The 17,488-nt window shown below is 39.6% G+C and overlaps 1 protein-coding gene across 1 annotated transcript; it reads left to right on the top strand.

The window, feature by feature from the left end:
• Positions 1–4,483: 4,483 nt before the first annotated feature.
• Positions 4,484–5,140, top strand: LOC123320565 (protein enabled homolog). Its single transcript, XM_044907914.1, has one exon. It carries the CDS (start codon positions 4,484–4,486, stop codon positions 5,138–5,140), a length of 657 nt encoding a protein of 218 aa, XP_044763849.1.
• Positions 5,141–17,488: the final 12,348 nt, after the last annotated feature.

Raw genomic sequence — 17,488 nt, 5'->3', positions numbered from 1 at the left:
AATGATGACAAATAATTCAAAATTCCTAAAAATCTTTGGAGGTCTTTGACATTTTTGGGAGTTGGCATTTCAACTATAGCTTTAATTTTATTATAATCTGGTTTCATACCTTCAGAAGAAAATTCATGTCCCAAAAATACAACACTATTCACACCAAATTTACATTTTTCCTCATTAAGTTTCAAATTAATTTGTTTCATTTTTTGCAATACTTTCATTAAATTTTCATTATGTTCTTGTTCGTCTTTACCAAATACAAGAATGTCATCAATAAAAATTAGGACTCCTTTCATATTGCCAAATATATCAACCATGACTTTATAAAATATTTCCGCAGCACTTGAAATACCATATGGTAGTCTCAAAAATTTATATCGGCCAAAACAAGTTAAATCAGAACTTTGTTCATCCAACTGTAACATCCAAAAACCTGAGTATGCGTCTAAGTGAGAAAATATTGTAGCATTATTCAATTTTGATCTGATTTCATCAATATTCGGCAATGGATAGTGAGATCTCATTATGGCGGTATTTAAATTTCTAGGATCAAGACAAATTCGAAGAGAATTGTTTGGTTTTCTTACCAGAACTATTGAATTAACCCACCGAGTTGGTTTCGTTACTTTTTGAATAACACCCAAGTTTTCCATTCTATCCAATTCTTCTTTCAATTGATTTCTTAGATTGAAAGGAATTTTACGAGGAGGATCCACCTTTGGTTCAACATCAGTACGTATCGCTATTGAACATTTTTGTGGAAGGCAGCCAAGACCTTCAAATAAATCATTATAAGAAGACAATAAATTTTCTAAATCTAAATCAACATTATTATACACAGCATGCACTCTCTGTAACAAATTCAATCGCTGACAGGTTGACAGTCCAATAATTGGTTTGCATTCGATGTCTACAATGACAAATTCCAAGTTGAAATTTTTACCATTGAAGAGACAGTTCAATTTAGTTTTTCCTATGACAGGAATATTATCATTTCCAAGGCCTTTAATATTTAAACCATTAGTTTTAGAAATGACATAATGTGAATTCAAACTATCCAATGTTGTTTTAGACATAATATCGAGATCTGCTCCTGTATCCAAGAGAAATTCCAAATTTTTATCATTAATTTCAAAATTTACATACCAATGTCTCTGGTTTGATGAATTATTGAAAGACAGTCCTATAAAATAGGTTTGATCATTAGAAGTTGATGCTGAAAGTGAATTAATGGATCTTTGACTTGACAAGGGTTTTTGATTTTTTGAATGACAAAATTTTTCATAATGATTAAAAAGATTGCATGACCTGCATTTCACTCCTTTAGCTGGGCACTTATAACGATGAAATTGTCCACATCTTCCACACGTCTTGTTCTCGTTTTGACTCTGCTTACTCGGCGAATTGTTCCTCTGCTGCTTGTAATTTCTTTCTTTGTGTGACCCTGTAGACTGCCTGGACCGAGGCCTGGACCTACTTGTTGAACTCCTTAGAATTTCGTGTTCTTCTTGATTCAATAATGATGCATTTTCTTGAGATAAGACCATAGATTTCGCGATTGACAAGCTTTTATCCAAGTCAGCATCTTCTTGTAGAAGTTTTTCTTGGATTTTGGAATGACGAGTATTTAGATTACTTATGAAAATGTCTTTCAGCAAGGATTTCTGCAAATTGCCAAATTCGCATTCAAGGCTAAGATTTGTTAGATCGGTTATAAAGTTGTCAATTGTTTCATTGGTGCCTTGTTTTCTTGTGAAGAATTTGAATCTGTTGATCGTTAGATTTCTTTTAGGTACGAAATATTTTGTGAATTGTTTGATGACATCTTCATGTGTTACTGAATTTACATCCATATTAAAGGAATTGAAGATTTCTATACCTTGTGGGCCAATATTGTGGAGCAGAATGGCCACTCTTCTTTTATCAGATTCTTGATCGAGACCAGTCGCTACCATATATATGTGGTATCGTTGCAACCATGTTTCCCATGACTTTTTCATGTTTTTACCATTTTCCAATCGCAGTTGTATGAGATTGGACGGCATGCTCGTTGTTGGTTTTGAGGTTAGCTCCTTTGACTTGGACTCTTCCTCCTTCATTTTTATAATCTTTCGACGAAATTGACAGTTTTGTTAAATTTGTGACTATCTGAAGATTAATTGACTTAATGTTGACTATATTTTGCTTTTTTAACACCTGCCATCATGTATCTTTATTAATAGACAAATAGACTTCGGGGACGTTCTTTATTGACATCGACTACTTTCATGAATGACATCTCTACGACTCTACGTCACATATAAGATGTCTAAAACACTGGTGTGTGCACTTGTCACTTTTTGCAAGCATCAACATTTCCGAAAATCAGGGATATGGGATCAGTTTCGTGGCGGCGCCACCATGCATTTGCTTCGTTCCATCCTTGTTCTACCAAAGGAAGTCCAATGATACTCTCTCGTTTTATTTTGTTTAGCGTTGATATCGAATGTCGATCAACGAGTTCAAAATATGAACCAGCCCATTTTGTCAGCTGTTAAGGAATATTTTTGATTTACAGTTTTTCGTTGTAAAAACAAATCTGTCAATATTTCAACACTACTAAATAAGGGTTCGAAGGAGGATTTACTGTCCTTCTTCAAGATAATTTCCGTTTGACAACTTGAATTCGTGAGGGGGTAATTCAATATGATTTTAATAAAACACAGTTGATTGGTCAAATATCCAATATATTCAGATGACAGAAAGGGAATTTTCACTATATCTACTCAGGAAGAATATTTGAAGTAACAGACTCGAATAGATTTATGTATCTCTGATTCTCAATACATGCTCACAATTCACATTACGTATTTCCAATACAGTTTCTTTGAAATATTGCTGAAGTTTCCATAAAACTTAGCTATATCGGTCCCGAATGTTCATTCATCTGATTTAGTTCTGCTTCAAATTCCAACAACACCGAATTCTTAGCTGTAGTTCTTGATTGTCCATACAGAAAACTGAACTTACTGAACGACATGTTGAATGATTGAATATTCTACACCTCTTTCTCGAAACTTATACATTTTCACATACCAATAATCGCTTATAAATACACATATTCGTACGTTGTAGGAAAGTATTCAAATTATTTCCAAATATCAAATGACAATGCTCTGTCAAATTCTAAACAGCGCTACCTACAGTGGAAAGAACGAAATTGATCCCATATCCCCACGAAATTAAAAACAAAATCGAATCAGTGAATACACCAGAGTTTTAGACATCTTAGTCACATAGACTAGATCACAGATTATTACATATTAATGACTATGTTCCGTAACAATGTCGAGAAATGTTTCCTCTCCGAGATACGGGGTGTTGAAATTATAGAAAAAAAAATGTTTTTTATTAATAACTTTCACACTGCTTGAAATATTTTAAAAAAATTTGAGACATAAGTTTTAAGCGTCAAGGAGCACTTTTTGCATAATATCATTTCTTTTCTATTCTACCAGTGGTTTTTAAACACTTTTGCAGATCTCTTCCTCCCGATGAAATAAGAAGAGCAACGCACGAAGCATTCCTGAGACGTATAAATAAATGTCTAGAAATTAACGGTCAAAACTTTGAGCATCTTCTCTAGTTATAACTGCGAGAGTTTGCCATGGTTCTCCTAATAGTAACTTGAAGTCGGTTTCAAGAAGGGGTGAAAAATCTACAGAAGGGTTCAAATAACAGTTCCTGAAAATTTTATCTTTTTGGCGTGAAGGGAAAAGAAATAGCTGAAAATTCAAGACGAAAAACAGTTTTTTATGAATAACTCAGAAAATATCCACTTTAGGGCAAGGGTGTGATGCATACACTCACATTATTTTTTAACGTAGATTCAATATCTGCCATAAAAAAATGGGGTTCTAATTTGAAAAAATTGATTTTTCACGATTTTGTCATCCCTAACTTTGAAAGCGATTTTTTCACCCCCTGTATCATGAATCGCGATTTCGATTCTTAAAGTGGATACATCAATCTTACATCTTGAAAAATCCCAAAAATGAAAATTTTCCATCCAAAAACCTCGAAGTTATTCTTGTTTCAGCGGAGCTCTATTTTCGATTTTTTTTTCGAATTTTCCCGCTCAGAGAGAATTTTCCGAACAAAACTGAAAAATGTTACATCAAAATAACTTGAAATTTTCTAAGGAATCTATTTCTGCAATAAAAAAATGGTGTTCTAATTTGAAAATCGGAAGTTGACGTCATTTCCGGAAAAACCGGAGGTGCTCATGCCATGAAAATATTTTAGATTTCATCAGCATCGTGAAATACTTATAAGTGCTGAATTTCATGAAAATACGTTCAGTAGTTTTCCGTATAAATATGGGTGAGGTTCCTCGTGAAAGACCCTGTATAAATACCGTTACTAACCGTATAGTAGTACCGTTCAAAGCGAACAGGGTACTAATGAACCGTAAATTACTGTCCGATTAACTGTATGTATTTGCAGGATGCGCCGTTACAGTTTGGGAAGACCGCTACCGTTCCAATCCACGACGCCGCCTCCACCGTCACCGCCTCCGCCCCCACCGTCACCGTCACCGTCAACACCCCTACCGTTACCGTCTTCACCGTCCAGGGAATCGTCGCCAGGCATGAGCTTGTGGACGGATTTTGAGAGCCCCAGGCCATTAACCACGGATGCCGGTACCAATACCGTGAGGCCAGCCACCAGAACCATTGGCACCAATGGGATCCAGGTATTCCTGGAGCTAGGACCACGAAGTTGCTGGAGGTGTGGTGGTAAAGGCCACACCAGGGAGAGATGCCAGGGAAGTAGAGTAAAATTCTGCTCCAGATGCGGCCTTATGGGGGTATTGTCCCGCGACTGCTACGTCAGGTCAACCAACCGAGTGCGAGAAACACCGCTGAGGCCTGGCCGTGCCTCCGGAGTCTCCAATGCTACCCCAGTTCCTTCGTCCACCGCCGAGGGCATTGCACCGACCGCCCCGCACCGACTAAGCACCCCACCGTTCATCCACCGACCACCGTTTATCCACCGACCACCGTTCCTGCCCACCGTTGAGAAACCGGGAAGAAGCCTGGCTGCCGGACCTGCGGCTCAGACCGGCCGCCCCAGCAGCGCCCACACCGTCGCCGACCCTTAGGAAGAAGGTTAAGGTCAATTGATCAACACCGTATAATGTATCTTTTTTCTTTTCTTCCTTCCATTAAATTTGCCGTTCCGTAAACCGCCTCTGATCTGCCCTTGATAATTGGTGGATGCGCTAACAGGATCTACCGTCAAATTTTAATTAGCTAGTTCACTATGCCGGAAAACTACTCCGACGTCAATAACCCCGCAGCATTCGTTTGTTCACAGGCTACAACCAACCATGACCTACACCGACAAATACAGTGAGTTAGAAGAAAAATAAAACTTCGTTACCTATCAACCGAAATATTTTTGAAGAAAACCGTTATACCATCATAGGGGGTCTTTACCGATTGATATTTTGACATTGTTTTCCACCGACCAGTCCCATATTTGTAGCGGAAACCGTATATGTCTTTTGTTTTCAGAATTCATATATTTTATAATTATTTCCGTTCAACCGTACATTTTCTGAGTCGAGAGCGGTCTTTCAACTCGTTCAGTTTTTCCTTCTCTTCAGTTATTTCTGTTTCTTTCCGAGCCGGCTGATTGACCGAACAATAGTGGGGCAAGTTTCCCAAAGAGAGGGGAGGTACTTCTTCGGCGCAGGGCGCTGAAGTGGCTGAAGGTCAGGGGGAAATTAATTGAGATCGAGCTGTCGAGAAAAGTGTCGAAGGTTTTATTGCGTTAACTGGAAAGTACGTCAGGAAGACAAAAAGTTTAAGGCAAGTCACTTGTAGTATTATTGTTTCTTACGTAGTGCAATACCTGAGGGCTATTTTCCGCTTTCTTTAGTCTGTTGGACTGTCTGAGAATACTTACCTACCGTTTAAACTTGACCTAGTGATCGTAGACTGTGTAGAATGCCGGCCATCTGTGTCCGTGCGACCGCCGTGGGGTCCCCGTAAGACTAGGAGTTCCTACCGTATTTTTGATGCTTATTTTGTTAATATATTGCCCACTTCCGACCGATTAAGTACAGGTTGACAGTTCCTTTCGACCTGCTGTCTGACTGGCAGCCATTTTGAGGACCACAGAGAGAGAGAGAGAGAGACAGCACTGCAATTGGACTGAGACCAGCCACGGTACCGATTTCCGCCGACAGAGGGTAACAGAGAGAGAGACAAAGAGAGAGACAAAGAGAGAGACAAAGAGAGAGACAAAGAGAGAGAGACAGGGTGCACTGCCATTCGACTGAGACCAGCCGCTGTACCGATTTCCGCCGACAGAAGGAGTGACTTGCCAGGTTCTCAACAGACCGTAACTACCGTCTATTTCCACCATACTCCTCTGGAGTGACCGTACAAAATTTAACCGTATTTGCCGTCTATTTCAACCGTATTTTCCTGGAGAGACCGTGTTTCATCAGCCGCCCCCACACCGACCAGGACGCCGGTTGACATCAATATTTGTTGAGACTTGTACATTTCCGTATATAATTTAATCCAGTAGGAATAAAGGACTAAACATTTATTTTGTTGCCAGTTATTTTTGCCAGTGAGAGACAATTCCCTAAATCAGTTAGAACTAGATTTTCGTCAGAAGAGGTAGGTACTCTTTTTGAACGATTAAAAACCGTCGGAAAGCAGAGACCAAGAAGACGCTACCACCCTAGTTTTCACTGCTACCCTTCTCCACTGATCACTCAATTCTACCCGGGCTCTCTAATTTTTGGAGATTCTGTGAGACACGTGGGGTTCCACTGATTGCCTCACTGGCGCCCGAGCAAAGGTAAGGAGCGTCCAGGCTGAGAGAAAAAGCCCATCATACCATGCATTAGCTTGAAACGGTCTGCATGTCTCCTGGTATCCTAAAAGTACAGGAGTGTACGATGTTGAAAACTTGAGCTTGAAACGGCCCATCCTACACCCTTGTCAGGTACGTTCCGCCGTCTCTAGCTCACCCCCCCCCCCTTACCGTACCGCCTGAGTTCCTGGAGGTGGATGCATTAGCTTCAAACGGCCTGCATCTCTCTTGGAATTCCGAGTGTACAGGGGTGTACGATGTTAGGTTCAAACGGCCCATTCTACACCACTGTCTGGTATGATCCCCTTTCAACTAGGCCACCCACCGGGGTTACGGGGGTGGGTACAGCCCCCGTGATTTCGGAAGACCTTGGATTCCGAGGGCACCCTTGCGGGTATGTTCGTCGTCCTTGTTCCGTGGTTTAGTTTTTCCTTCGGTCCACCAAAGTATACCGGCAAACCGCCGTCAGTCTTAACACCAGTCTCGCTTATAATAACCGACTTTGCCCATGTTACTACTCGCCGCTCGTACGAAACGTAGATTTAACTTGCACTGTTTTCACTTACGCTCTTGCTTCATTCTTACTCCGATCGCTTCATCCCGCATTCTTACTTTGCTCACTCATCATGCTTTCATTCATCTATCTCTAACAGAGTTTCTACACTAAAAGCACATTACATCCTGCTTCTGCACCGCTTATTCACCCTACACCCATTACGACATCAGTATGTATATAAAAGGTATTGATTAGAAGTTTTATGTTTATTGTGTGTTTTATTTTTCTCCCGAGTAGAGTTTCTAAGATATTTCAGAGATAGGGGACTTTCCGAATTTCATGAACATCTGACCCCTGGACATAACCTTCTCTGACTGTAGCTCCTGGTCACCTGTAGGATACCGCCTACAGGTTCCGAGTGTCCTCAACACTTAAACCTAGAGGTGGCGCCCGAGGTTTCTATCTTCGGAGAGGAAGACACGGCAACAGATGGAGACAGAAGTCGTCACAATGTTAACAATGAATCAAACGATTGTCAGGCATGTGGACCGTTTATTACTGTCAAGTATTTTGATGTTGGCTGATGTGCAAGTTCACAAGGCCAGGGGGGTGAGAAGATGGGACAATAATTGTTTCAGATCTAGAAGAAAGAATTCCGAACACTGAATCAGAACCGTTCACAATAGAAGAACCGCACATAGCCGCCAGCAAAACGAAAAAGAAGAAGGCACCAGGCCCTGACGGAATTACAGCCGAAAAAATGAAAATGCTATTAAAAGACAACGACGAAAAAAGACTAGAGATGTACAATGAGCAAAAGAAAAGAGCGGAATTCCCTGAAATATGGAAGGAGGCAGAACTAGTGTTAATGAGGGAGCCAGGGAAGACGGACACGGAACCAAGCAGCTTCAGGCCCATATATCTACTGAGCGTCGTGGGAAAGCTGTACGAACAACTCATAAAAGGACGGCTGCAAAAGGAACTTGAAGATAAATGCACAATTGCAGATAACCAGCATGGCTTCACGGAAGCGAGATCGACAAAAACGGTCATAGAAGAGGTAGTACGCACAGAACGCGATGTGTAACCTTTCTGACAGCATTCGTCGTAAAAAATGCCTTCAACTTTGCTGGATGGGCAAAGAATGAAAAAGGGCATTTCCTACAGAACACTATCAAAAAGGTAAGACTTACGTGTGGGTTGCTACAAGGTTCTGTTCTAGGCCCCACGTTATGAATCATCCTGTACGACGGAGTACCAAAACTAGCAAACGACGACCCAGACGTGAAACTAGTGGCGTATGCAGATGACCTGGCCATGATTACAACTGGGAAAACAGAACAAGAAGCACAGCAGAAAACTGAGGAAATGGCAGTGAAGGTTATAGAATGGCTAAGCAGTAGGGGACTGCAGCTGGCGCCACACAAAACAGAAATATTCCCGATCACGCGGAGGAGACCAATAAAGAAGACCAGGGCAACGATAAAAGGAGTGGAAGTGGAGACGAAGACATAACTGAAGTATCTTGGGTGATACTAGACAAAGACCTCAACTTCCTCAAGCACGTCGAATACGCTGTAGAGAGAACCAGAGAGACAACAAACACCTTAAGGAAAATAATGCCGAGAGTAGATGGTCTGGCGACAAAAAAAAAGGGTTCTCGTAGCAGCAGCGATGCCTAGACTACTGTAAGGAGCTTAAAAATTGGCAAAGAGTCTAAGCACATACAAAACCGGCAGAGACAAAATCAGAAAGGCTATAAGAATGTTTCAGGGATAGCCGCATTCCTCATTGCCGGAATGCTGCCAGAAAACCTGCTGGCTGACGAAAGAAGAGAAAGATACCGAGACCTAACGAAAAAGAAGCTAGGAAAAAGACAAGGCAGAAATGGATGGTAGAAGTACACAACCGTAAACATGGCACCGAGCGCAGAGGTTGTAAGCAAGTTGTTCAGACTTAAGAAAGAATATTTAGTGGATATTATTGTTAATAAAAAAGTTCCTCATGGGATTACAGTTAGTTCAGAGCTTCGTGATTTTGTTGAAGATTTTGGGGCTCATACTCTCGGACAGAAGGAACCAGAAATCAGTTAATAGAAGGTTCTACCCAAATCATCAAAACACCCGATGATTTGCTGACCAAGGTTGCCAAACCGACTTCGTCGGCCGGAAATCTGAAGATGAAGTCAAAGGAAAACAATAAAAACCTGAAATCGGTTAAGAATACTGCTGAAATAAAAACAAATGAAGCAGTTCCAGAACATGTAAATTTAGTAAATGATAACCTGATAGAAAACACACCCCCTGCTGAGGAAATTTTCATCCAGGTAGAAAAGAAGAAGAAACATAAGAGAGCAGATAGAAGCATTCTCGAAGTGGAAAATGACCAAAAATAGGTATTGAGGCTGCCCCTAAATTCAGCTATATACATGTGTGTAGATTACACCCTACTCGGGGGGAAGACATCCTAGTTCAACATTTGGAAGCAAACGGATTTTCTGACGTCAAGTGCCAAAACTAGAGTCAAGAAGGCCCGAAGAATACTCGTCGTTCAAAGTTGGGGTACCAACGGCAGAGTTTGAGGCATTGAGAAATCCGGAAGTTTGGCCTGAAGGTAGTAAAATTAATAATTTTTTGCTGCATCTTTCGCAGAGAAAAAAGAATATCTAGTGGATTGTGTTTTGATTCGCCAAAATGTTCAGTCTATTGGAAATTGTCTAAATCGTCTAGAAGCTTTCACCAAAAGTTATAATGCATCTATCATTGTAATTACTGAACATTGGAAAAATAACTTGGAAATTGAATCGTATAAAATTCATGGTTTTCAACTCATTTCTAAGTTCTGTAGAGAATCATCGGCCTATGGTGGCACTGCAATTTTTTGTAAAAATAATATTCAGAGTAAGGAGCGTTCAGATCTGACAACCTTGAGAGTTCCTCATGTGTTTGAATGCTCGGCGATTGAAATTAAATTAAATTGCTACAATATTGTCGTCGTATGCATTTATCGTCCAAATACGCTCCCACTGGCAAACGTTGATATTTTTTTGCACAATATCAATAAGATTCTTGATAAGTTCTTAAAGTCGAACAGTAAATTCATTATAGCAGGTGATTTCAATTTGAATTTGCTGGAGCCGGATTCAAACACGCAGAAATTTGTATCGCTGGTTGAGAGTTATGGGGGGAAATTTATGATTCGTCAGCCGACGCGTATTACATCCACTTCAGCTACATGTATTGACAATATTATTACAAATTTGGATCGGGGAAACGCAGAGGTCACGGCGTCTCATTTGTCTGATCACACGGCGCAGATATTCTCATTCCAAAGAAATTCTAAGAAAATCAGGAAACAAATCCGTCAAATAAACGATTTTACTATGGGTCTATTTTTGAAGAAACTATCGGAGGTTAGTTGGACTAACATTTTAAATGATAGCACAACTGATCCCGAGTCCCTTTGGGAGAATTTCTTTGATATATATAAGAAGATTTTCGATGAGTCATTTCCACTGATCAATCTAACTGTAAACAACGAAGTTAAAATTTCGAACATACATAATCATTATCCTGAAATCATCGAGTTAAAAAAACGATTAGATATATTGTTCACAATTTCAAGGATAAATCTCAAATATCAAAATGAGTACAAGAAAGAAAAGTTTCGATATGAGGAAAAACTTAAGAACCTGAAACAAGAATATTTTCGCGACAAGATCATTAAGTCAGATAATAAATCTAAAACGGTCTGGCAGATTGTTAATGATCTTGCAGGTAGGAAAACTGTTAATGCCAAATATGATAGCACATCTGATCCGCAAGTTCTTGCTGACTCTTTCAATAAGCATTTCGCAAATGTAACTACAAATAGACAAAATCCTTCATCGCGTGATTGGATTGATTCCAGCATCAAAAAGAACCCAAATTCCTTTTACTTGTTCGACATCGATGAAAATGAAATTTGTCAATTGGTCAGATCCCTCAAGAACACTCGGTCATCTGGATACGATGAAATACCAATGACGGTAGTGATAGCGTCCATACACTTAATTGCGCAGCCATTGGCTCACATAATCTATGCCTGTTACAAAGAAGGGATCTTTCCTAACAGTCTCAAGATCGCAATAGTGAAACCTTTTTATAAAAAAGGCGACAACTCAAAACTTGATAATTATCGCCCCATAAGTTTGCTCACATCATTTTCAAAAATTTTTGAAAAGGTTCTAGCTACTCGTGTGATGAATTTTTTCATAGGTTCAATATAATAAGAGTAAATCAACATGGTTATCTGAAGGGTAAAGGTATTGAAACGGCAATTTTTGAGTTCACGCGATCAATCATGAGCGCTTTGGAAGGTGGACAAATCTCGTTAGGAATTTTTCTCGATTTCTCCAAGGCATTTGACATGGTTGACCATCAGATACTATCGGATAAGTTGAAGGCTTATGGTATAAGAGATAAGCAATTGGACCTCTTTCGAAGTTTCTTGAAGGGAAGGGTACAGAGAGTAGAGATAGAAGTTGATGGGAAAACGTTCTTGTCGTACGACGAGTTATTAGAGAACGGTGTGATCCAGGGAAGTATACTTGGCCCATTACTCTTTTTAATTTATATGAATGACCTCATCTCATCTGTAACATTTGCGGATGATACAAGCTTTATTGTTCGAGAAAACGATGTAAGTTCGGTTGCTTTATCAGCTAAACTAACAGCAGCGTCTGTATATGAGTGGTGTCAAAGAAATAGCCTTATATTAAATGTCACCAAAACACAATGCATGTTCTTTTCCGCAAATAGAAAGCCTACTAATCATCCGAATTCGATCGACCTTCTGGATCACACTGTTTCAGTTTCTTCTAACACTAGATTTTTAGGCGTGATTATAGATTCAAATTTGACTTGGAGTGAACACTTAGCGTGTCTCAAACAGAAACTACTCTCGGTCGTGTATTCTTTGAGAGTGATGGCGAGGCAAGTAGATCAAAATGTATTAGAGATACTTTACTATGCTAATTTCCAAGCACTTCTAACTTTTGGAATCATTGCTTGGGGAGGGTGTACTGGAGTCGATCAAATATTTATCATTCAAAAATCGGCTATCCGAGTGATTTATGGTCTATCTTACAGACAGTCTTGTCGTGGTCATTTCAAAAAGAACAAAATTTTGACACTTACTGGCCTTTTCATCTACAGGTGTCTCTTATTTTTTCATAAAAATAGAGAAATTTATTTTAGTTCATATGAAAACATAAATAAAACCAGGCGCATGTTCCCTTTGCATTATCCAAAACATAATTTAACGGTAACTGAGAAAAATGCAGAGTATATCTGCATTACCCTTTTCAATAAAATTCCTAAGGTTATCCAAACCAAAATAATTCTCAAGTCCTTCAAATCTAACTTGAAACAATTTCTAATAGAAAGAGAACCCTACAGCATTCAGGAGTTCCTCTCATCTTGATCTGAGCGCTCTTTATTTACTTGTAGGTTAAGATTTTTGTACTTTGTTTTCCTTGACGTTATCTCTTCACATAATGGATATGTTTATGAGAATAAATAAATCTATCTATCTATCTACCATATGTGAATGGACGAAGAAGCTTATCAAGGTCCCCCTGAAATGGATGGACCGAAACCACGGCGAAACAATACAATTCCTGAGCGGAGATGGATTTTTCGAAACTCACAGGAAAAAAAAGGGAAGAGCAACAGCGCCCAATGCTGAAATTGCCAAGGATTGGACAAGCCAGATCATATTTTGTTCTGCACGAAATGGGAGGAAACAAGAAGAGAATTAGCAGAGGCAAAAGAAGGAAACCCAGACTTTCAATATAGCAGACACAAAATTGTGGAGAAGATGCTAAAAAGTGAAGAGAAGTGGAATTTGATCAAGGAATGGATAAGGAACGTGATGAAAGCGAAAGTGGAGGAAGAAAAAAAAAGAAACAAATGGAAGGTATAACTAAGCACAACAACACATAGGTGGAGTGTGTATTAGGACACGGATACCATAAGAAAGAAGACAACAAGGATGAAAGAAAACAACGGAGAAGACCAAGAAGGACAGACAAGGAGTAGCTATGACTCTCTTGTGTAGTGTACGCAATGTTGAAATGAAAATAGGTATTTGTTAATATTGCGAATGCAGCATTTTCCCATTGTTATATATATGGTAATAGATAGAAAGGAGGGCAATCTATAAGTCAATCAGTACTCGAAGCTTTAAGATGTAAGTCAGTGTAACATAAGTTCCATGTTGTAATTGAAGAGTAGTGGACTGTATGACAAGATAATTGAGTTGGAGATGGTATAAAAACATTTATTGAGTATCGTTCACAATCATAAAATGAATATGTCACCTGCATGAAGCTAATACAGTAAAAAATAACTAATATTAACCACATCTATAAACTCAGAGAGACATTATTCAACTAAAAACAAGAGATGGTCCAGAGCAGTTCAAATGAGAAGTCACTTGATGTCAGACTTAGACGTTGAGGAGTTCAATAAATCCAATATCAACACAACGGTTACACAGTGATAGAGCAATTAATTGAAAATTGATTGCGAGAGCCTCTTTATTCTATCAGAAAACGCGAAGGTTAGAATACTGAATTTTAAAGAGAAGACGCGAGAGTACAGAGAAATAGGCCCGAGGTGAAACTGCAATGTCTAAGTCTGATCATCAACGAGAAATCGATACATTAAATTTGAGTTGATCAATAATGTTAATGTAAGTATGAGCAGAACAAGAGTCGCACAAGTTAAATGAGAAGCACAGAATTAATGAATTTGAGAAGCACTAGAATATTAAAAATAATAAGAAAAGGGCAATAAATTCTAATTAAATGAGAAGTTCAATAAAAATTAATTAAATGAAAAAGACAATCATAATTAATCTGAGAAGAACATAGTATAATTCATATACATTGAGATGATCTTGAAGAGTGCAAAAATTTATCAATGAATTCAACATTCACAGAGACGAACTGCTTACGAGTAGGCACGATTAGAACGTTCGTCAGAAAAACAGAAGAAACAATTGATAAATTGTGAGAAGTCAAGAGAGTACTGAGTTAAAATCCCTAATCGTAGATTTTGAGGTGTACTGAAGGCTGAGAAAACTAACATGTATGTTGAGTCCGATGAGTGAATATAGAAAAGAACCAATGAGAGTACATATTATAAAGAGTAGACCATACCAAATGAGTACACACGAGTGTTCGAACAGACTTTCCAGGGTGGAGCCTAGGTCGAGGTGTATCGAGCAATATCATTGATCGCTTAACTAACGTTGAGGTGTTCACATCGTGTTCTGAAGAAAACAGCTACGTCCAGAGTCCACCCTGGAGAATATGAGGATTCATTCATCTGAAACTCAACACCATTAATTAGTCATATGTACAACGAGGTGATCATAAGAGTTGTCTTAAAAAATAATTAAACTGATTCTAATAATAAAGACTATTATGAGTAGACAATGAATCAGTTATCAATTTTATTGAGATGGACTTGAGAAGTTTCAATCCTGGTGCTACATACCCATTTTCATGTGAGAAGATCTAGAGAAGTCTGAAAATCTATATAAATTATGAAATATAATAAAATATATAGTTCTGAAAAGACAATGGTTCGATTTGTCTTGAGTGAACGTTTCAGTTGAGCAGTGCTAGCAAGGATTAGGAATCTATTTCTAGATTCTGAAATCTCTTGCACGTGGACTAATTTCATTACAATGAAATTATCATGAAAAGGGTGTAATTCAAAATTTTGAGCAGTCTGAGAGTACTTTACCTTATGAGAAGAACAATTTAGCACCAGGATTGTGCGAGAAGACTTGAAAATTGAAAACTAGAAGAGGTGAACTTAAAAATGAGGTGTTACAAAATCACAATGAAAGCAGAGAGAGGTTACTACTACAGAGCTAACAAAGAGAATGAATTAAAAATGGCTTCAGCGGAAACTCGATCATCTGACATCTTGTAGAGGGGGCTGCGCCGTCGATGCTGTCAAATGGAACTTCCTTGAGAGCTGCCAGAGTAGACCCAAGGAGTAATGTTAGCGAATCACATTACGATATCCTAAATACCCATCCCATGTAAATCCAAGGGCTAAAGTCTAGGCGTGCAATGCGCCGAAGACAGAGCTAGCGAGTAAAGGCTTCGGATGGTTCGTATGAGGAAGCGGTGTGGTTAACTATGGCTGCCTGGCCCCCCTAGCCCTTGGGCAAGAGGTAGACCCAAGAAGTAACTTCAGTACCACCTGCGAGAAGCAAATATGACTTACTTATTCCTCCAGGTCCAAGGAGCTGGGGTAGACCCAAGGAGTAATGTTACAGCTTCAGAATGGGAGAAACTATAATACAACCTGCCTACCCCCAACGGGAATCCGAGTGCGAACGCCAGGAGTACGCCTCACTTTCCCCCCTCTCGGAACCAAGGGCTTGGCATAAATCCAAGGGGCACAGATCTTAGTGACACCACAGTGACTATGACTCACTCGGCCCTCTGAATCCCTGGATTCAGAGACCGAGGAGTACCGTTAATGTCTGATAGATACCGCAACCTCAAAGTGCAATCTCCGAGGGACCAGGACCAATAGGGATCGGAAAACTATGTCTATGTCTATGTCGCATGTCTTTCTGGTCGGAGAGCCAGGTCAAGACCTTCCGAGGATATACCCCGGTCAGCTCGAGTTCCGTAACCAGAGTAAGGGGGACATACACGGAACCACTGAAGCCAGTCACAAAATTCTTGTGCGGCTGCAAACTGTGAGAGCTTAAGGAAAGGTATTAACTCTTCCCCCCTATCTCAACTGCCAAGAGAGGCAAGGAGGGAAGTGCATTCTTGCTTGCAGCCACCGTAAATACCAATCGGATTGGGAGACACGGTTTACACCAACAAGAAAACAACAATAGTTGCACGAATCAGGGTCCTTGAGATTCTGACTATGTTGTTGAGGAGGGGGTTTTGGTGGGTGAGAGCCCCACACGAATCCGCAGTATTGCACCGCCCGCTGCGGAGAAGCCAGTATCGGTTTCTCCCTAACTCATGGGCACAAAAATAGGTTAGGTTAGTTTCCCTCACGAGGACAACACCTTGACGTGGTGTGAAGGCTTAAGTAACTGCGATGACACCGACGTCATAAGGCGAGAGCTAGGAGGTGTCCCTTAATTACCTTCACCTTATCATCATACGCATACAAGATGTCATGCGAGAAGGTTGTAGCGATCGATGCTCCTACAAGCGATTCACTCTGTGGACTTTGTGATCGTATTATTCCTAATACGTCCAACGGTCTTAAATGTATTTTATGTCGAAAAGTTTTTCATTCGAGCTGTGCAAGAAACACTAAAAAGTGTTGTGAAGTTGAACTGATTCCGGTCGCCCATAGTAAATTTTCCGAAAAATTCTCAACGGGAAATTCGGCAACTGATAACATATCGGTGAACACAAGTCAAGTTGAGTTATTGGTGAAGATAATCCACGAATTGGAAACAAAAAACATGATTCTGGTAGAAAACACGGATCTCCTGAAATTTAAAATATCAGTGTTAAAAAAGGAATGTGTAAACAAAGGCTCGAAAATTAAATTTCTCCAAGAGTCATTAAATGTGTTATAATCTCGAGGTACGCCCGTAAGATTCCTGAAATAATTCCGCCGCGACCGACGGTCAATCGGGTCAATCCAGATGCGGTGGTGGTTCGCGAACGTATATCAACTCCAGTGGCGGCGTCAACAGACGTCTCAGAGCTTGATGCTTCTCGCGCAAGAGAACGAAGGAAAAATAAACAAATGAACAAATTTGCATCTTCTACTACTGTTCAACCTACAATAATAGGTCAAAGTTTAAAAACAGATGTCCTTGAAATTGCAGAGGAAAATAAAACTGAATGGGTGATGGTAACAAACAAACGAAAAAGAAAACAGCCTCTAGTTTTGGGATCAAATGAAGGTGTTTCGGCGGTCCAGGGTGTTGAAAAATATAAGGCACTGCACGTGTCAAATTTAAAACCTGACACTACATCTGAAGATTTACAGAAATTTTTGTTGCAAACATTCACCGATGTGAAATGCGAACAAATGGAATCAAGGTTTCCTGAAAGTTATTCTTCTT

Source organism: Coccinella septempunctata, chromosome 9 (assembly GCF_907165205.1).
Source record: "Coccinella septempunctata chromosome 9, icCocSept1.1, whole genome shotgun sequence".
Taxonomy (NCBI): Eukaryota; Metazoa; Arthropoda; class Insecta; order Coleoptera; family Coccinellidae; genus Coccinella; species Coccinella septempunctata.
This window is presented reverse-complemented; position numbering and strand designations above follow the sequence as displayed.

Bases quoted from the DNA above. Each gene is read 5' to 3' on its own strand.
- LOC123320565 (XM_044907914.1), top strand. From the start codon at position 4,484: ATGCGCCGTTACAGTTTGGGAAGACCGCTACCGTTCCAATCCACGACG.